Raw genomic sequence first — 22,108 nt, forward strand, 5'->3', positions numbered from 1 at the left:
TTCCTACAACCTCCACTTGTGTGGTGGTGACCTAGTCCCTTGCTGTTAGTTTGAATCTACAGCGTTCTTCGCTGGTGATAGACTTAAGACCAAAGACGCTCAGTGTTATCCCTGACGAACGGTTTGCTAGGACAGAGGTAGTGGACGTCTTTGGTTTTACAGTACACATTAACAGGTTAGGGGTGAGATAGAAATCTGGATTGTTTTCCTGATAAGCTATGGACTGGGGGTGTGGCAAATTTCACGTGTGTGCTGTCGCTCCAAAATCTTACATTTAGAACCATTTTCAATCTATAGATATTCTCCAGTTCACCAACTGGCAGTGCCAGTAAAAATCCCACTTCATTACGATCAACGTGTATTGGGATTGCCGACCGCAGACTATAGTCCAAACGTGGTAGTAGTAGCTGAGGTCATTATGTCGTGCACCATTGAGAGGGGCACTAGATATGAAAGGATTCTATTCATAGCCAAATCGTCCATAGAGGAGCTAACTTCACGGAGGAAATCTTCCAATAACAATCAAACCAATTGGACAAGGGGCATAGTCATGGTTCATGACCTCTACTATCTTTCCTACAGACAGAAGGGTTTTGTTCAGGAGAGTAACGTGTGTGTTTACCACCAGAATAGTGTCCTCGAGAGACTTTCCCACATGTTGCAACCTCACTGCCTGTGCTTTCATCTGTTGCTGGATAATTGGCATTTCTTGATTGTGGCTAGACATTTCTCTTGACTGTGGCTAGACTGATTGCGTTGACGGCAGTAGTACCTAGGGCTAATAGCAACCATACGGCTACACCTATCGAGAGTAGCGCCCCAACAAATTGTTTTTCCTCGCCTGGGCTCTGTTATTTCGGACTGGGTGACTGAACTTTTGGAGTTGGGCCAACATATGGGCAGTGTCTAACTGGGCGTGCTTAACTGTCTGGGTGGGCCAGTCAGCCCCTACCCAACTCAAATGCTCCGCAGGTGGAATGTGTTGGCGGTACACATTCTCTGCATCTAGGCCAAAGTACACCCTCTGAGTGTGTACTCTGCAGTTAGTTATAAAGAGTCCTGGATCATCGCGGAGAACGATTCCCGTATGGGATCCGCTCACGATTGCATCTGCTGGGTTGGTTTTGACCAGGGTGCAGAGTGTCAGGATCAGCCAAAGGTACTCCATCCTACAGAAACGCATAATCAGAGATATTGTTTGATTATTTCAGTTATTTGCTATTTTAAACTAAAATGTTTTGACAACAAATTTTGCTGATTTTCCTATTTTGAACAGCACAGCGCAGGACAATATCAACAGTGACAACTAACATATATCTTGTAGTTGGGAAGAGAAGAAAATATGTTATGTGCAACGTACTGATCTCTGGAAGGGATCAGCTGAGGATACTTAAGAATTTTCTTAGTGCCTCTGACTTTGCTAGGTTTCTATCTATTCGGTGCTGGCTTGCACCCCTTCTATTTCCATTGGGGGAGTGTACATCTTGATTTGGTTCCTGTGGACCCACTTTAGTGTGGAGTTGTCTACCTTTGATGATTTTAATTTGATAAGCTACAGGTGACAGTTTCATCACAATCTCGTGTGGCCCAGTCCAGTGGGAAAGGAACTTTGTTGCGATGCCCGCGGGTTTGTTGTATATGTAGTACCACACTTTATCTCCGACCTTGAACACTTGGTGTGTGGCCTTTTTGTCGTAATAGGTCTTGTCACCTTCTGCACTTCTTTCCAACTTTCCTTGAGCGTACGCAAAGGTAGTCTGGGAGGTGGGTTCGCAAGTCTGTCACGTATTGATGAGCCGTGTAGGCAGTGGCTGCGGCAACATCTCCCGGTTGGTACAGGAGATGCAGTGGAAGTGTCATTTGCCGGCCTGTCATCATCTCAAATGATGTTATTCCCATAGACCTGTTGCGTGTGGCTCTGATCGCTATCAGTCCAAGTGGGAGTTTGAGGTCCCAATCTTAGTGGCTGGCTGCCACATATTTCCTCAGGATTCTTATGATTGTCTAGTTGCTCCTTTCTACCCTGCCAGAGCTCCTAGGGTGGTACACAATGTGGAATTTAGCTTTGACTCCCAGGAGCTGCCACAGTTCGGTCATTACAGATGCCGAAAAGTGGGTTTCTCCTCCGCAAACTGGCTGGTCTTGTTGCCTAGCTGAAATTGCAGCGGTTTGCACGGAATGGCGTTGTGCCATACCAATCCCACACCAGCTTGCAAGTGGTCTAGATGACGGTAAGAACAGCCATCAACAAATGCCATCGGCATGCCAAGACACACGTTCTCTTCGAAGTAGTGATGGTTCGAAGGCAATGGCAGAGCTACGTCACGTGGGGGTGGTGCGATGTCGGTTTCATTGTCACCACAGCGTTGACACAACGTCAAAACCCTGCCCAAAGGCAGGTTTTTCACTTTTGCGTAGTTGACTACTACATCATGGCTCTGCAGCGTCATAAGCCAAGCCGCTATTCTGCTGTGGTGTACAGCACCCTCACGGATCTGTTGGTTTTTCAGAAAAGTCACAGGCTGGTGACATGTTTCTATGATCAACTTCTGTCCGCCGTCATAACTGGTGAAGTGTTTGACCACCCAGACTGTCGACAGCAGCGCCTTTTTCGCAATCTGAGTACTTGTGTTCAGCAGGGTTGAGTGTTTTGCTCGAGTAAGCAACCACACGTTTGTCTTAGTGCTGGGTTGTACCAAAAATGCAACCAAGGCAGTGCTCTGAGAAACCGACTTCCAAAAAGAACGTCTTGGTCTTTGTTGGGGTATACCAGGCAGTGTGCCTCGCAAAGCAGGTTTTTCAAGGAAGTCACAGCTTTGTCGTGAGTGCCATCCCAAATGAACAGGGTGTCTTTCTGAAGAAGACGGGTCAAAGGCTTTGACAAGTAGGTTTCGATGAATTGACAGGAGTAATTACATACTCCCAAGAAACCGCGCACCTCATGAAGGTTTGAAGGTGTTTTGATGTTGCCGACTGCTTAGATTCTGTTAGTGGCAGGATGCCCTCAGCACCCACCAGAAGCCCAATGTAGTTTACCTTGGTCCTGCACCATTGTCCTTAAATGATGGCCAACTTAGCCCCTGCTGCCCAGAGTTGGGTAAAAACGTGGTTCATCTCGTTGAGATGAAGTGACCAAGTCTCACGAGAACGTCGTCCACGTAGATTATCTTCCCCCTGGAGGCTGCATCTGGCATTGCCTTGTGCAGGAAGATGTTGAACTCTGAGGGGGAGTTTCCATAACCGAGCGGGCAACGATTGAACGTGAAGCCCTTGTTTGAGAAAGAGAAAGCCAACTTGTGTTGGTCACTAGGGTCGACTGTCATGGTCCAGAAACCATTCGCTATGTCGACAGTGGAGAAGTACTTGGCGCTTGCCACCTTTGGCAACTCTTGGTTGAGCTGTGTCATTGGCCTGTAAGTACTGTTACATTCCCTGATTATCCGTTTAGCTAATAGGGAGTCGATAATATCTTGTAGGAATACGCACCACATGAATACCCGTAACACCACAATCCAGCGAGTCTGTCAATCAGATCTCACTGTGTTTGTTAAACAATACCCTCAACTGATGTCGTTCAGTGTCATTGACAAGTTCGCCAGCCTCCGACAGTAGTTGTACTACCTGTGCTTGGAAACCAGGATATGGTTTGGCGACATCGTACAGGTCTTCATCAGGTGGTGGCGGCATGTCAATGGTGGGAGAATCATCGGCTGTTACCTCACAAGAGTGTACCTCACATGCAGGAGGAGATGCGGTATCGTCCTGGAGTATATTAACAGGTTGTTGTCAGAATCGACATCCAGCCTGAACGTCGATGTGTCGTCTAGTGGCAATACGGGGGTTATTGCGATTGCTTTTGACGGACAAGTAAAAAGCGTACCGCCCTCGCCACATAGGTCTAGGGAGGACAGAATGACCCAATCACGGGAACAACAAGTTCAAAATCATGGAAGGAGTAATCAATCAATGTTCCTAGGGGAGTGTGCTGAGGAATGGGAATATCCGCTTGAGTCAGATTCTATACTAGGAGGTAAGTGGATCTAGCGGTTAGTTCCAACAGCGGGTTGCCATTGATAGTTAGCCCCAAGTCGAATAGTCACAGAGAGGGTTGGAAGAGCGCAGTGGTGCCTTCCATCCGGTAGCCGGGCACCAGGTTCAGTCTTACAGAAACCTCTTCGGTTCTTGCCAGAATCACCATGGCGGACTCAGTTATCACCTTGCAAGTTTCAGGAATAGTCTGCCCGGATGCCATTCGCACCAGGTCGAAAGACAAGGCGTGTTGGTCTGGCTGCGCCAAAGAACTTGTTTGGTATCGAGTTTAACACCCAATCTTACCAAAATGTCTGCTCCCACATACACTGTAGAATACAGACTTGGTCAAGAGTTTGCTCACGGTCTTTGTCATAAATGTTAGCCAGATCTTTCAATTGATCTGTTCTCCAACGCAGTTCCAGTATCTTGTCTTGTCGGCTTTTATCGTCAACTTCCTGGTTCTCTACACCTGTCCCTTGAACTCCACAGCTTCCTGCTCGTGCCTCTGCTGGGCATTGAGGTATTGGACCACTGTCCATCTCTGCTGGTGGGCATAGTTTAGGGCTAAACTGGAGAGAACCTTCACAAGGCATCTACCTGATGGTCTATTTTGGAGAGCGTCTGTCGCAATTTCTGCATTTTTTCCCGCTTATGGCATCAAAATCTAACATTTTCAGCCCCTCGGCATAGTTAGGATTTGCATTGCTGCGGTCAGCGATCAATCTTTCCATGGGTGAGGGTTCACTTATTAGCGGGGGAACGGGTGGCAACCCATCTGATAGCTTGCTCATTATTATGATTAGCAGTTATTTCAATTTATGTAAAGTTTGGGTTTTGAGTTGGAAGCTGCCAACACGATTTAAAATCAGTTTATAAACGTTAATGAATCATCAATACTGGATCAGTAATTAGGGAGTTGGGCTAATAATGAACTTGCAAACGGAAATTTTATTGATTAATCGATATTAATGATAAATCAAATCTGCATAGGCTATTTGGGAATTCAACTTTAACCTGAAAGCGTTGCTGTATCTCAGTTAATGTGGAAAAATTTAACAATGTCTCATTGGTTGGAACAAATCAGTTTGTGTATTATCCCAATAAACGACCTAAAAAAGGTAGTATGACAATTTAACTTGTTTATTAAATTGAACGACACAATGCTATCCAATCAGTTGAGATTGGTTGGATACCATGCAGTGTGCCCTGTTGTAACAAACGTGAGCAAATGGTTGCTGTCACAGGAAATTATAAATAAATATATATTTTAAAATGACTTGCGATTCATAACCACTTATCCCTGAAAGCTGAACTCACACTGGATTTTAGCAAAGGCGGGACTTCCAACAATACCAGATCAGTAATGTGGGAGTTGGCTCCAATGAGCTTGCAAAAGCAAATTTAAACCTGTATAGGCTATTTGGGAATTAAACTTTAATTAATCTGAAAGATTTGCTTTATCTAAGTTAATGTATAAAGTTTAAAATGATATCATACAGTGTAACCTGAATTATTTAAAAAACAATTACTGGTGATTCTTCACCACCAGAGGTCACTGATAGCACAAGCTGAAATCGACAGGGTTCCAGCAGAGTTGGATCTTCACCACCAATAATGGGTCAGTAATGTGGCCGTAGACACAAATGAGCTGGTAAAAGCAAATGTAATCGATTAATCTATGTTACTTATGATTCATACCTGTCTAGGCTATTAGGGAATTAAACTTTAAATTAACCTGAAAGCATTGCTTTATCAGAGCTCAGAGCCCAATCAAGACACAAATATAGCCGCCATATTATGCAGTCAACAGAAGTCAGAAGTAACATAAACATTCACTTACCTTTGATGATCTTCATCAGAATGCACTCCCAGGAATCCCAGTTCCACAATAAATGTTTGTTTTGTTCGATAATGTCCGTCATTTATGTCCAAATTCCTCCTTGTTGTTCTAGCGTTTAGTACACTTTCCAAACTCACGACGAGCGGCAGGTCCAACGGAAAGTATGGACGAAAAGTTAAAAAAATTATATTACAGTCCGTAAAAACGTGACAAACGAAGTATTGAATCAATCTTTAGGATGTTTTTAACATAATTCTTCAATAATGTTCCAACCGGAGTATTCCTGTGTCTTCAGAATTGCAATGGAACAGAGCTCGCTCTCACGTGAACGCGCATGGTCACCTCATGGCAGACCTGACTAATTCCTCTCTCCTTCGGCCCCACTAAACAGTAGAGGCATCAGACAAGGTTCTAAAGACTGTTGACATCTAGTGGAAGCCTTAGGAAGTGCAACATTACCAATATCCCACTGTATATTCAATAGGAGCTGAGTTGAAAATCGACCAACCTCAGATTTCCCACTTCCTGGTTGGATTTCTTCTCAGGTTTTTGCCTGCCTGATGAGTTCTGTTATACTCACAGACATCATTCAAAACATTTTAGAAACTTCAGAGTGTTTTCTATCCAAATCTAATAATAATATGCATATTCTAGCTTTTATGGCTTTGTAGCAGGCAGTTTACTTTGGGCATGCTTTTCATCCGGACGTGAAAATACTGCAGCCTACCCCAAAGAAGTTAAAGTGGAACAAATCAGTTTGTGTATTATCCCAATAAATGACCTGAAAAGGTAGTAAGGCAATTTAACTTATTTATGAAATTGAACGAGACAAATTATATCCAATCAATTGAGATTGGTTAGATACCATACAGTGTAACCTGAATTATTTAAAAACAATTTCTGGCGATTCTTCACCACCAGAGGTCACTGATAGCACAAGCTGAAATCACACGGGATTCCCGCCCAGCGCGGGATTTCACTTTGAACAAAGGGGAAAACAAAAATGGCTGCCCCCCTTTGTTAGCTTAGCATTTGGTGCAATGCTTAGTTCCCTCCAACAAGGGAACAGATTTACTAAGTGACGTCTCATGTTCAACCTTTTCAGCGTAGTATGGATTTCTATGCTAGCAATGTTTCTGGACTATGCGGAAAACATAAAAGAAATACCGCCTTGAGTTCTTCACATTACCAAAACGTGAGAGGTAGAGAGATAATGACTTAGTTTCGGTCAAACGAATATATCTACTCAAATTTCCGTAATGGCCGGCTCATATGTCCTCTGCTCTAGAAATTACTTATGACCGAGTTTACTCGCTCCTGACTGCGATAGACAGAAATAACACTACGTTGTGGCCCAACGCGTCTATTCCTTTTGAATAACTAAACATCGGCCGGTTCATATGCCCTGGCTCGTAGTATTCGTTAAATCCCCTACACTTTTGTCAGATATACAACACAGGAGTGGTTCTCTCCCTACCAGTATCTGGGTGAAAAGCAAAAACCACACACACACCCAATCTCTCTCAATAATAATCCTGCCTATAGCTATTATCAGTGTATATGTATCTTGCTACACAACTGCCATGGAATGAATTCAAAAGTGAGGCCTAGATTTATCTTAGATTCCTCACAGGGGGCACCAAATATATCATAACATTGTACCATTAATGTGACGACTGCTTTTCATCAAATAACGTGATTAAATTAATCAGGTAATCATTAACTCAGTAACCTGGGGCACCATGGGAAAAGTTTGTTTAATGAGTTTGTTTCCCAAATTAACTCAAAGAATATCAGAATATCGATTTTACAACAGTCGCTAATTAATTAATTTCCTCTACAGTCTCATCCTGAATGCCGCATAATTCGTAAATCTGCAGAAACCCGGGTCTCACTAAATCCTCCCGTACCACACCAATTGAGTTGATTATTTATTTACTCACTTGGATAAATTTGTAAACTATGCTTAGTTTAGCCCTAACACCTTGCCCCGAACTACCGCTCTTGTGGGTCAGAATTATAATAAATGTAAATACTTGTTGGGTATCTCTGTTGGGCCCAGGGCTTCGTGGGCTGAGTTAAGCTTAGTGAGAGATGTTCGGCCAACATCCCGTTCTCTAGGTGATCGTCTACTTCGTTCACGGGTTGTAAGTCTTTGATTGTGACATCTGGTGGACAATGTCCTTTTTCTTAGTTGTCGGTTTCCTTGCCCTCGTTCTGTAAGAGGGGTCTTCTGAGGACGGCTAATCAGCCTGGTAGATGGTTCCAGCGTGGGAATGAAAGCAGTGTAGACACACGATTCCTTGGAGAGAATAATCGGTGGTCCTGCTTGAATTCACATTCTTAGATACAGATACAGTTGAAGTCAGAAGTCTACATACACCTTAGCCAAATACATTTAAACTTCTTATGGCTGCAAGGGAAAGTATTGAGTAGCCAGTGAAATCGTGCCCATTTCAAACGGCCTCGTACTCAATTCTTGCTCGTACAATATGGATATTATTATTATTATTGGATAGAAAACACTCTCTAGTTTCTAAAACCGTTGGAATTATTTCTCTGAGTGAAACAGAACTCATTTGGCAGCACTTTCCCTGACCAGGAAGTAGAATGTCAGAAATATATGCTCTGTTCAACTTCCTGCCTATACATGGTCATGACACGTAGGAGTCTACGTACACTCCATACGCCTTCCTCTGGGTGTCAAGATGATGTGAGAGAAGAAGTTTATCTTGGTCTGGGGTGGAATAAAAGCTATTTCTTTGACGTGACCGTCCACTTCCGGTACTCTGAAGCGCGCGACTTGGAAGTGGGATTGCCTTCTGTTTTGCTGCCGTAATGGACGACAACTATCTCCGGCTCGGATATTATTTGATACATGTGACCATATCATCGTAATGTATGTTTTTTCAATATAGTTTAATCAGATTATTGAAATTTTTTCAGGAGTTTTGCCGTGTTCCGTTCTCTGACTGTGTTTACGTTGGAGAGATCCGTGCCACTCGGCTAGTGCCCATGCTAAATGAAGAGGGAAATTTGCCGTTCTGAATCCAAACAACGACTCATCTGGACAAAGGACACCTTGTTCAACATTCTGATGAAAGATCAGCAAAAGTAAGACCCAATTTATGATGTTATTTCATATATCTGTCGTGCATGTGAACTGGTCGTGGGCGCCCAAGTGTTTCTGGCTATTGTGGCTACGCTAATATAGCGCTACATTTTGTTTTCGCTGTAAAACATTTAATAAATCGGAAATATTGTCTGGAATCACAAGATGCCTGTCTTTCAATTGCTGCACACTATGTATTTTTCAGAAATGTTTTATGATGAGTAATTAGGTATTTGACGTTGGTGTCTGTAAATATTATGGCTGCTTTCGGTGCAATTTCTGATTGTAGCTGAAATGTAAACTATGATTTATACCTGAAATATGCAACTTTTTCGAACAAAACATATGCTATACATAAATATGTTATCAGGCTGTCATCTGATGAAGTTTTTTCTTGGTTAGTGGCTATTTATTTCTTTATTTGGTCGAATTTGTGATAGCTAGTGATGGAGTAAGAAACTGATGGAGTTAGAAAAGTGGTGTCTTTTGCTAACGTGGTTAGCTAATAGATTTACATATTTTGTCTTCCCTGTAAAACATTTTAAAAATCGGACATGTTGGCTTGATTCACAAGATGTGTACCTTTCATATGCTGTATTGGACTTGTTAATGTGTGAAAGTTAAATATTTAAAAAAAATATCTTTTGAATTTCGCGCCCTGCACTTGAGCTGGATGTTGTCATAAGTGTACCGGTGTCGGGCTGCAGCCCTAACAGGTTAAACTCAGGATTTTCACAATTCCTGACATTTAATCCTAGCAAAAATTCCCTGTCTTAGGTCAGTTAGGATCACCACTTTATTTTAAGAATGTGAAATGTCAATAATAGTAGAGAGAATTATTTATTTCAGCTTTTATTGCTTTCATCACATTCCCAGTGGGTCAGAAGTTTACCTACACTCAATTAGTATTTGGTAGCATTGCCTTTAAATTGTTTAACTTGGGTCAAACTTTTCGGGTAGCCTTTCACAAGCTTCCCACAATAAATTGGGTACATTTTGGCCCATTCCTCCTGACAGAGCTGGTGTAACTGAGTCAGGTTTGTAGGCCTCCTTGCTCGCACACTCCTTTTCAGTTCTGCCCACAAATTTTCTATAGGATTGAGGTCAGGGCTTTGTGATGGCCACTCCAATACCTCGACTTTGTTGTCCTTAAGCCATTTTGCCACAACTTTGGAAGTTTGCTTGGGGCCATTTTCCATTTGGAATACCCATTTGTGACCAAGCATTAACTTCCTGATTGATTTCTTGAGATGTTGCTTCAATATATCCACATCATTTCCCTCCCTCATGATGCCATCTATTTTGTGAAGTGCACCAGTCCCTCCTGCAGCAAAGCAGCCCCATAACATGATGCTGCCGCCAACCCCGTGCTTCACGGTTGGGATGGTGTTCTTCGGCTTGCAAGCCTGCCCCTTTTTCCTCCAAACATAATGATGGTCATTATGGCCAAACAGTTCAATTTTTGTTTCATCAGACCAGAGGACATTTCTCCAAAAAGTACAATCTTTGTCCCCATGTGCAGGTGCAAACCATAGTGTGGCTTTTTTAATGGTGGTTTTGGAGCAGTGGCTTCTTCCTTGCTGAGCGGTTGATGTTGATGTTGATATAGGACTCGTTTTACTGTGGATATAGATACTTTTGTACCCGTTTCCTCCAGCATCTTCACAAAGTCCTTTGCTGTTGTTCTGGGATTGATTTGCACTTTTCACACCAAAGTACGTTCATCTCTAGGAGACAGAACACGGCCCCTTCCTGAGCAGTATGATGGCTGCGTGGTCCCATGCTGTTTATACTTGCGTACTATTGTTTGTACAGATGAACGTGGTACCTTCAGGCGTTTGAAAATTGCTCCCAAGTATGAACCAGACTTGTGGAGGTCTACATTTTTTTTCTGAGGTCTTGGCTGATTTCTTTTGATTTTCCCATGATGTCAAGCAAAGAGGCACTGAGTTTGATGGTAGGCCTTGAAATACATCCGAAGGTACACCTACAATTGACTCAAATGATGTCAATTAGCCCATCAGAAGCTTCTAAAGCCATGACATCATTTTCTGGAACTTTCCAAGCTGTTTAAATGCACAGTCAACTTAGTGTATGTAAACTTCTGACCCACTGGAATTGTGGCACAGTGAATTATAAGTGAAATAATATGTCTGTAAACAATTGTTGGAACAATTACTTGTGTCATGCACAAAGTAGATGTCCTAACCAACTTTCAAAACTATAGTTTATTAACAAGAAATTTGTGGAGTGGTTCTAAAACGATAATTAATGACTCCAACCTAAGTGTACGTTAACTTCCGACTTCAACTGTACAGCTACTCAACCGTAGCATTGATTGTTAAAGGCTCCTTTTTTTCTTCAACCTCGCTTTGCGTTTTGGGGTCACGACTAGTCATGGACCTCGGCTGCAGCGTGCGGTCAACTTTGCCTGATATGTAAATTCTTAACTCACATGTTTTATACCCCCGGGGCAAAAAGGGGCGTTTCCGTCTTTATGGCAAGTTCTCTGGGGCGTGTCTAGTTACGAGGCAAGGTATCACAATGTACTTTGATCTCGATAGACAACTAAAATTCACAGTTCATCTTTACAAAAACATGCTCTTTGATCTGGATATTTTGTACACAAACGCACAGTATGTAAACATCATGTACATATTATGAAAACTCTTCAAGATACAATGTTCTCGTTATAACGTTGTCTTAACTTTTATTAACATAACAAAAATTACCTTCATTTTCATATTCCATCTATCGTTGTTACCACAAATTTGTCTGTTGAAATACACTGCTCAAAAAAATAAAGGGAACACTTAAACAACACAATGTAACTCCAAGTCAATCACACTTCTATGAAATCAAACTGTCCACTTAGGAAGCAACACTGATTGACAATAAATTTCACATGCTGTTGTGCAAATGGAATAGACAAAAGGTGGAAATTATAGGCAATTAGCAAGACACCCCCAAAAAAGGAGTGATTCTGCAGGTGGTGACCACAGACCACTTCTCAGTTCCTATGCTTCCTGGCTGATGTTTTGGTCACTTTTGAATGCTGGCGGTGCTCTCAATCTAGTGGTAGCATGAGACGGAGTCTACAACCCACACAAGTGGCTCAGGTAGTGCAGTTCATCCAGGATGGCACATCAATGCGAGCTGTGGCAAAAAGGTTTGCTGTGTCTGTCAGCGTAGTGTCCAGAGCATGGAGGCACTACCAGGAGACAGGCCAGTACATCAGGAGACGTGGAGTAGGCCGTAGGAGGGCAACAACCCAGCAGCAGGACCGCTACCTCCGCCTTTGTGCAAGGAGGTGCACTGCCAGAGCCCTGCAAAATGACCTCCAGCAGGCCACAAATGTGCATGTGTCAGCATATGGTCTCACAAGGGGTCTGAGGATCTCATCTCGGTACCTAATGGCAGTCAGGCTACCTCTGGCGAGCACATGGAGGGCTGTGCGGCCCCACAAAGAAATGCCACCCCACACCATGACTGACCCATCGCCAAACCGGTCATGCTGGAGGATGTTGCAGGCAGCAGAACGTTCTCCACGGCGTCTCCAGACTCTGTCACGTCTGTCACATGTGCTCATGTGCTCAGTGTGAACCTGCTTTCATCTGTGAAGAGCACAGGGCGCCAGTGGCGAATTTGCCAATCTTGGTGTTCTCTGGCAAATGCCAAACGTCCTGCACGGTGCAGGGCTGTAAGCACAACCCCCACCTGTGGACGTCGGGCCCTCATACCACCCTCATGGAGTCTGTTTCTGACCGTTTGAGCAGACATATGCACATTTGTGGCCTGCTGGAGGTCATTTTGCAGGGCTCTGGCAGTGCACCTCCTGGCACAAAGGCGGAGGTAGCGGTCCTGCTGCTGGGTTGTTGCCCTCCTACGGCCTCCTCCATGTCTACTGATGTACTGGCCTGTCTCCTGGTAGCGCCTCCATGCTCTGGACACTACGCTGACAGACACAGCAAACCTTTTTGCCACAGCTCGCATTGATGTGCCATCCTGGATGAACTGCACTACCTGAGCCACGTGTGTGGGTTGTAGACTCCGTCTCATGCTACCACTAGAGTGAGAGCACCGCCAGCATTCAAAAGTGACCAAAACATCAGCCAGGAAGCATAGGAACTGAGAAGTTGTCTGTGGTCACCACCTGCAGAATCACTCCTTTTTTGGGGGTGCCTTGCTAATTGCCTATAATTTCCACCTTTTGTCTATTCCATTTTCACAACAGCATGTGAAATTTATTGTCAATCAGTGTTGCTTCCTAATTGGACAGTTTGATTTCACAGAAGTGTGATTGACTTGGAGTTACATTGTGTTGTTTAAGTGTTCCCTTTATTTTTTTGAGCAGTGTATATTGTCCCAAAGTCCATTTATTGCATGTTACCGTTCTGAGGTAGATTCTCCATAGACCCACCATACATTCTAATCCTCCACACTGAGAGGACAAAAGATTCGTCTGCTGCCTTATGATTTACAATGGGCATGAGGTGTCATAAAACCCCCCCTATCAATCTCTCTCCCCCACTGCTGGGGTGACAGATGTCTCTGTAGGACTATGATCCACTGTAACCTGACCCGAACAGAACAGTCATGACAAGTGTGTGTGTGTCAAACAGAGAGTGTGTTACCTCAAACATGGAGGGCTTTTCTTGGAGCAGCAGTGCAATGTATTTGTAGTCTGCATAGGCCCAGTACAGAGAGAGGGGGTAGTTCGAGAAACACCCCACATCTTCTGCACCAGTCTGACCCTCTGTCCAGGACAGAAACTCCTCCAGTTTGGCATCCACATATGAGCATTGAGTCTCAAAAAGAGGTGCTTTGACATAAAAAAGATAGAGGGACAGTTGGAGAGAGAGAAAAAGCCAAAGAGAGTGATAGAGAAGAGACAATGAAAGACAGACAGAGGAGAGAGAGAGAGACAATCATGATAACATGTAATGTTCTTCAATAAAGCTATTAAATCAATAAATTCCATATCTAAACATTTTTAATCAAAAGACTATTATAAAGACTTGACATTTTATTTACACCCTGATTTCAATCATCTAGGCCTATTCTCTATTGGCGTCTCAATTTGATTTAGTCTGGTTGAACAATGTTTCAGTACCACGTGGCGGTATTAAAATGTATAATCAACCATGTTAAATTATACCTTGTCTTCTGTTGTCACAAATTATGTAGCTGTAAAAATGGATTTAGCAGTCAAATTACCCAGCTCCATATTATTGGAGGACACAGTCTCTATTGTTGCCCTTGAAATGAATGATCTCTTTAACATAGGCTACTGAAGGCTGGCAGACCAAGGGCAATATTTATGCTACCAAATGTACAAAGCAACTTATGGAGTTTTATTTAAGACCATATCCAACTGCAAAACTTGCCAGAGACGACTGGAGGAAGCTTGAGGTCAACTGTTCTGCAGCTGAACACTGACTAATAGGCCATTAACAATGGTTTGAAAACATTGGGAAGGCACAATATATCACCACCAAAGCAGAACTAAACTAAACATAGGCATACATTTGCAGTTTTCTACCATATTTTATTTTACCTTTATGAACATAAATTGTTATATACAACAGTAAACAACAAGGTCTTTGGTGCCAAAGAGGCAACTTATCAAGGAGAAATATTAACAACAACATAGCCATTCGGGATGCATAGCACAGTGCTCAATGGCTGACTGCACTTCAATTATGATGACTGGTGGAGTAGAATATCTTCATGACAATGCCTAAAGTTTTAGTGTACAATGCCTAAAGTTGTTAGTCTCAGCGGCTGAGGTGATGCAAAGTACTCTGAAACACAATCAAAACTAACTGCAAATGCATCCAACAAGTTTGTAGAGTCACAAGCTTGACGTAAATCACTGCATGCTAGGAATATGGGACCAAACACTAACATTTTGACTACTTTATTTATAAGAATTTTTAGGGGTGGCAATCATTCTGACCCCTACCTTTGAGAAAAAAAGTATTACTTTTTAAACAGTATTACTTGTTGGACACTTAACAAACCTCCAGACAAGCTTCAATGCCATACAACACTCCTTCCGTGGCCTCCAACTGCTCTTAAATGCAAGTAAAACTAAATGCATGCTCTTCAATAGATCCCTGCCCGCACCCGCCCGCCCATCTAGCAACACTACTCTGGACGGTTCTGACTTAGAATATGTGGACAACTACAAATACCTAGGTGTCTGGTTAGACTGTAAACTCTCCTTCCAGACTCACATTAAACATCTCCAATCCAAAATGAAATCTAGAATCGTCTTCCTATTTCGCAACAAAGCATCTTTCACTCATGCTGCCAAACATACCCTCGTAAAACTGACTATCCTACCGATCCTTGACTTCGGCGATGTCATTTACAAAATAGCCTCCAACACTCTACTCAACAAATTGGATGTAGTCTATCACAGTGCCATTCGTTTTGTCACCAAAGCCCCATATACTACCCACCACTGCGACCTGTATGCTCTCGTTTGCTGGCCCTCGCTTCATATTCGTCGCCAAACCCACTGGTTCCAGGTCATCTATAACTCTTTGCTAGGTAAAGCCCCGCCTTATCTCAGCTCACTGGTCACCATAGCAGCACCCACCCGTAGCACGCACTCAAGCAGGTATATTACACTGGTCATCCCCAAAGCCAATTCCTCCTTTGGCCGCCTTTCCTTCCAGTTCTCTGCTGCCAATGACTGGAACGAATTGCAAAAATCACTGAAGCTGGAGTCATATCTCCCTCACTAACTTTAAGCATCAGCTGTCAGAGCAGCTTACCGATCATTGCACCTGTACACAGACCATCTGTAAATAGCCCACCCAACTACCTCATCCCCATATTGTTATTTATTTTTTGCTCCTTTGCACCCCAGTATCTCTACTTGCACATTCATCTTCTGCACATCTATCACTCCAGTGTTTAATTGCTAAATTGTAATTATTTCACCACTATGGCCTAGTTATTGCCTTACCTCCCTAATCTTACTTCATTTGCACACACTGTATATAGACCTTTCGTTTGTTTATTCCATGTGTAACTCTGTGTTGTTGTTTGTGTCGCACTGCTTTGCTTTATCTTGGCTAGGTCGCAGTTGTAAATGAGAACTTGTTCTCAACTTGCCTACCTGGTTAAATAAAGGTGGGAAAAAAAATAATCTGAGCAATTGTATTTGTATAAATAATGTAATTCCCACCTTTTTGGGAGCATACAATAAAGCCCAGCATTTTAATTATTTATTTTACACAGTCATTATTGCTGATCTTCATCAAGAGTGTCAATAATTTCAGACCCCACAGTACATACGGAAAGTACTCAGACCTCTTGACTTTTTCCGCATTGGTTATGTTACAGCCTTATTCTAAAATAGATGAGAAAAAAAATCCCCTCATCAATCTACACACAATCCCCCATAATGACGAAGTGAAAACAGGTTAAGAATTTGTTGCAAATGTATAAAAAAAAAAACTTTATGGTAGAATGGCCAAACGGAAGCCACACAATCAGTAAAAAAGCACACGACAGCCCACTTGGGAGTTTGCCAAAAGGCACTAAAGAACTCTGAGACCATGAGAAACAAGATTCTCTGGGGTGATGAAACCAAGATTGAACTCTTTGGCCTGAATGTCAAGTGTCACGTCTGGAGGAAACCTGGCACCATGCCTACGTTGAAGCATGGTGGTGGCAGCATCATGCTGTGGGGATGTTTTTCAGTGGCAGGGACTGAGAGACTAGTCAGAATCGAGGGAAAGATGAACAGAGTAAAGTACAGAGAGATCCTTGATGAAAACCTGCTCCAGACTGCTCAGGACCTCAGACTGGGGCGAAGGTTCACCTTCCAACAGTACAACGACCCTAAGCACACAGCCAAAACAATGCAAGAGGGGCTTCGGGACAAGTCTGTGAATGTCCTTGAGTGGCCCAGCCAGAGCCCAGACTTGAACCCGATCAAACATCTCTGGAGAGACCTGAAAACAGCTGTGCAGCGACGCTCCCCTTTCAACCTGACAGAGCTTGAGAGGATCTGCAGAGAAGAATGGGAGAAACTCCCCAAATACAGGTGAGCCAAGCTTGTAGTGTCATACCAAAGAAGACTCGAGGCTGTAGTTGCTGCCAAAGGTGATTCAACAAAGTATTGAGTAAAGGGTTAGAATACTTATGTAAATGTGATATTTCAGCCTAAAAGCCATTGATGCAGTCCTTTGGAACATCTACACTTTAAAAAGGCTGCATGACGTGCCTAGGGGGTAGGGGCTGCATGACGTGCCTAGGGGGTAGGGGCTGCATGACGTGCCTAGGGGGTAGGGGCTGCATGCCGTGCCTAGGGGGTAGGGGCTGCATGCCGTGCCTAGGGGGTAGGGGCTGCATGCCGTGCCTAGGGGGTAGGGGCTGCATGCCGTGCATAGGGGGTAGGGGCTGCATGACGTGCATAGGGGGTAGGGGCTGCATGACGTGCATAGGGGGTAGGGGCTGCATGACGTGCATAGGGGGTAGGGGCTGCATGACGTGCATAGGGGGTAGGGGCTGCATGACGTGCATAGGGGTTAGGGGCTGCATGACGTGCATAGGGGGTAGGGGCTGCATGACGTGCATAGGGGGTAGGGGCTGCATGACGTGCATAGGGGGTAGGGGCTGCATGACGTGCATAGGGGGTAGGGGCTGCATGACGTGCATAGGGGGTAGGGGCTGCATGACGTGCATAGGGGGTAGGGGCTGCATGACGTGCATAGGGGGTAGGGGCTGCATGACGTGCATAGGGGGTAGGGGCTGCATGACATGCATAGGGGGTAGGGGCTGCATGACATGCATAGGGGGTAGGGGCTGGAGTTGTTTCTGCACTGGGCTGTTCTCTTACTCTTCTTTTCATGCTGTCTCTTTCCCATTCTGAACCGGACAGCCTTCCCTCCAAGGCATCGTGACAGGTGGTCTACAGTCCAGAGGAGCACTGGCCAATCACAGGTAATGTTGAGGAAGACGGCAGGCCTCTGGAGAGATCCCAGGATCCTCTGGATCTCTTCTGGGCTGAATGGCTTGGGGGTCATAGCTGAGCCTGAGGATAACAGGTAAACAGGGTCAGGAGAGAGGTTAGTTAATACAATTATTATTAGCTAGTTGCCCAAATTCTATGCGATTTGTGTCTGACACACTTGTTGCCACATAGCCAATATTTTAATGAAAGGCAACATGAGGAACGTTCTAATTGCCTGTCATCTGCATCATCAGATCAAATGATCTTATAGGTAATTAATTATACAACGGATGCTGAATGGTGATTGGTTAAAACCGCATTCCAGCCAGTGTCTATTCCATAAATTACCACATGCTAAATCTATGACATTAAAAATGCCAATTTACTCTGTTCCATCTGACTGCGCAATCCACTAATTGAATAAGAGGAGGTGCTCTTATTCTCCATGGACTTTACAGTGTCCCAAAACTTTTTATAGTTAGATAGCTAGAGGATAGAAATTTCTGTTTGAAAAAGCTAGCCTTTGCTTTCCTGACTGACTGTGTGTATTGGTTCCTGACTTCCCTGACAAGTTGCACATTGTGGGGACTATTCGATGCTAGTGCAGTCCTGCACAGGATGTTTTTGTGCTGGTCGAGAGCAGTCAGGTCTGGAGTGAACCAAGGGCTATATCTGTTCTTAGTTCAACATTTTTGAAAGGGGCATGCTTATTTAAGATGGTGAGGAAATTACTTAAAGAACGACCAGGCATCCTCTACCGACGGGATGAGGTCAATATCCTTCCAGGATACCCGGGCCAGGTCGATTAGAAAGGCCTGCTCGCTGAAGTGTCTTAGGGAGCATTTGACAGTGATGAGGGGTGGTCATTTGACCGCAGACCCATTACGGACACAGGCAATGAGGCAGTGGTCGCTGAGATCCTGGTTGAAGACAGCAAAGGTGTATTTGGAGGGCAGGTTGTTTAGGACGATATCTTTGAGGGTGCCCGTGTTGACGGATTTGGGGTTGTACCTGGTAAGTTCATTGATAATTTGTTTGAGATCGAGGGCATCAAGCTTAGATTGTAGGATGGTCGGGGTGTTAAGCATGTCCCAGTTTAGGTCACCTAACAGCACAAGCTCTGAAGATTGATGGGGGGCAACCAATTCACATATGGTGTCCAGGGCACAACTGGGGGCAGAAGGTGATCTATAGCAAGCGGCAACGGTGAGAGACTTGTTTCTGGAAAGGTGGATTTTTAAAAGTAGAAGCTCGAATTATTTGGGCACAGACCTGGATAGTAAGACAGAACTCTGCAGGCCATCTCTGCAGTAGATTGCAACTCCGCCCACTTTGGCAGTTCTATTTTTTCAGAAAATGTTATAGTTAAGGATGGAAATTTCAGAGTTTTTGGTGGCCTTTCTAAGCCAGGATTCAGTTTGCAAGCCCTGCCATATCCGACGAAGGTCGGAGCCGGTGCAGTAGGATTCAATCTTAGTCCTGTATTGACGCTTTGCCTGTTTGATGGTTCGTCGGAGGGCATAGCAGGATTTCTTATAAGCGTCCGGGTTAGAGTCCCACTCCTTAAAAGCCTCAGCTCTACCCTTTAGCTCAGCGCGGATATGGGTATGTACGTACGGTCACTATGGAGTCAACGTCATTGATGCACTTATTGATGAAACCGGTGACTGATGTGGTATACTCCTCAATGCCATCGGATGAATCCCAGAACATATTCCAGTCTGTGCTAGTAAAATAGTCCTGTAACTAAGCATCTGCGTCATCTGACCACTTCCTTATTGAGCAAGTTTTTACATTTTTGGTTTTAAGCAGGAACAAGGAGGATAGAATTATAGTCAGATTTTCCAAATGTAGGGTGAAGGAGAGCTTTGTACGTGTATCTGTGTGTGGAGTAAAGGTGGTCTCGAGTTTTTTCCCTCTCGTTGCACATGTATCATGCTGGTAGAAATGAGGTAAAGCAGATTTAAGTTTCCCTGCATTAAAGTCCCCGGCCACTAGGAGCGCCGCCTCTGGATGAGCATTTTATTGTTTGCTTATGGCCGTATACAGCTCGTTGAGTGCGGTCTTAGTGCCAGCATCGGTTTGTGGCAGTAAATAGACAGCTACAAAAAATAGATGAAAACTCACTTGATAAATAGTGTGGTCTACAGCTTATCATGAGATACTCAAAACCTTGAAACTTCCTTAACCTTTTCACATGAGTTCCAAATATCTCTAACGGTCGCCCCAGCGTGAGTTGTTTTATGCACGTGATGTCAAAATGCACTCACTGTTCCAAAATGTGATTATTACACAACAGGACATTTAACACACGCTGCCTGCTAATTATCTATAGGCTACGTTTCAACTTGTCAATTTCAAATTATTTTCTAACAGTTTGAATTGAAGTGTGTTCCACCTCCTCATTAATTTCCTATAGAAGTAGTCCATTTCAGCGTTGCAGACAATTTAAGTTTGAGGCTTTACTAAGCCAGATAAACTTCTCTCTTCCAGGAGAACCCACCTCACTTCACTCATGTTTGCGCAGATCAAGTATGCATATATTTGCGCAGCCTTGCAAGAATTTGAACATTTTTCTTGCTGGCGCTCACTTTGCCTTCCATGTTATTTTCCTTACACATAATAACTTTGGACGTGTGTTTTCCTATCAAAGTAAGTTCCTTATTTTCTGTATATCGTGTTGTCGTTTCTACTGTAGGCGCAGTATGTATGTATACCGTATATGTATGTATAGTTGAAGTCGGAAGTTTACATACACCTTATCCAAATACATTTAAACTCAGTTTTTCACAATTCCTGACATTTAATCCTAGTAAGAATTCCCTGTCTTAGGTCAGTTAGGATCACCACTTTATTAAAAAAAATTGAAATGTCAGAATAATAGTGGAAAGAATGATTTATTTCAGCTTTTATTTCTTTCATCACATTCCATTTGGGTCAGAAGTTTACATACACTCAGTTAGTATTTGTTTGCTTTTATATTGTTTAGCTAGGGTCAAACATTTCGTGTAGCCTTCCACAAGCTTCCCACAAAAAGTTGGGTGAATTTTGGCCCATTCCTCCTGACAGAGCTGGTGTAACTGAGTCAGGTTTGTAGGCCTCCTTGCTCACACACGCTTTTTCAGTTCTGCCCACAAATGTTCTATAGGATTGAGGTCAGGGCTTTGTGATGGCCACTCCAATACCTTGACTTTGTTGTCCATAAGCCATTTTGCCACAACTTTGGAAGTATGCTTGGGGTCATTGTCCATTTGGAAGACCCATTTGCGACCAAGCTTAAACTTCCTGACTGATGTCTTGAGATGTTGCTTCAATATATCCACATAATTTTCCTACCCCATGATGCCATCTATTTTGTGAAGTGCTTCACAGTTGGGATGGTGTTCTTCGGCTTGCAAGCCTCCCCTTTTTCCTCCAAACATAATGATGGTCATTATGGCCAAACAGTTCTATTTTTGTTTCATCAGACCAGAGGACATATCCCCAAAAAGTACAATCTTTATCCCCATGTGCAGTTGTAAACCGTAGTCTGGCTTTTTTATGGCGGTTTTGGAGCAGTAGCTTCTTCCTTGCTGAGCGGCCTTTCAGGTTATGTCGATATAGGACTCGTTTTACTGTGGATATAGATACTTTTGTACTGTTTTCCGCCAACATCTTCACAGGGTCCTTTGCTGTTCTGGGATTGATTCACACTTTTCGCACCAAAGTACGTTCATCTCTAGAAGACAGAACGCGCCTCCTTCCTGAACGGTTTGACGGCTGCGTGGTCCCATGGTGTTTATACTTGCGTACTATTGTTTGTACAGATGAACGTGGTACCTTTAGGCATTTGAAAATTGCTCCCAAGGATGAACCAGACTTGTGGAGGTCTACAATATTTTTTTATGAGGTCTTAGCTGATTTCTTTTGATTTTCCCATGATGTCAAGCAAAGAGGCACTGAGTTTGAAGGTCGGCCTTGAAATATATCCACAGATACACCTCCAATTGACTCAAATGATGTCAATTAGCCTATCAGAAGCTTCTAAAGCCATGAAATAATTTTCTGGAATTTTCCAAGCTGTTTAAAGGCACAGTCAACTTAGTGTATGTAAACTTCTGACCCACTGGAATGGTGATACAATGAGTTATAAGTGAAATAATCTGTCTGT

General features: G+C 43.5%; 1 protein-coding gene across 1 annotated transcript in view; it reads right to left on the reverse strand.

The window, feature by feature from the left end:
• Nucleotides 1-22,108, reverse strand: part of hspbap1 (hspb associated protein 1) — a 43,486-nt gene that overhangs the window by 14,436 nt on the left and 6,942 nt on the right. The window contains exons 2-3 of the mRNA XM_039014694.1: nt 17,845-18,039; nt 13,619-13,806 (exon numbers count right to left, since the gene is read on the reverse strand). Of these exons, the coding sequence (XP_038870622.1) occupies nt 13,619-13,806; nt 17,845-18,031 (375 nt within the window). The 5' untranslated portion in view covers nt 18,032-18,039. The remainder of the gene's footprint in view (nt 1-13,618; nt 13,807-17,844; nt 18,040-22,108) is intronic.

This window comes from Salvelinus namaycush, chromosome 19 (genome assembly GCF_016432855.1).
Source record: "Salvelinus namaycush isolate Seneca chromosome 19, SaNama_1.0, whole genome shotgun sequence".
Classification (NCBI taxonomy): Eukaryota; Metazoa; Chordata; class Actinopteri; order Salmoniformes; family Salmonidae; genus Salvelinus; species Salvelinus namaycush.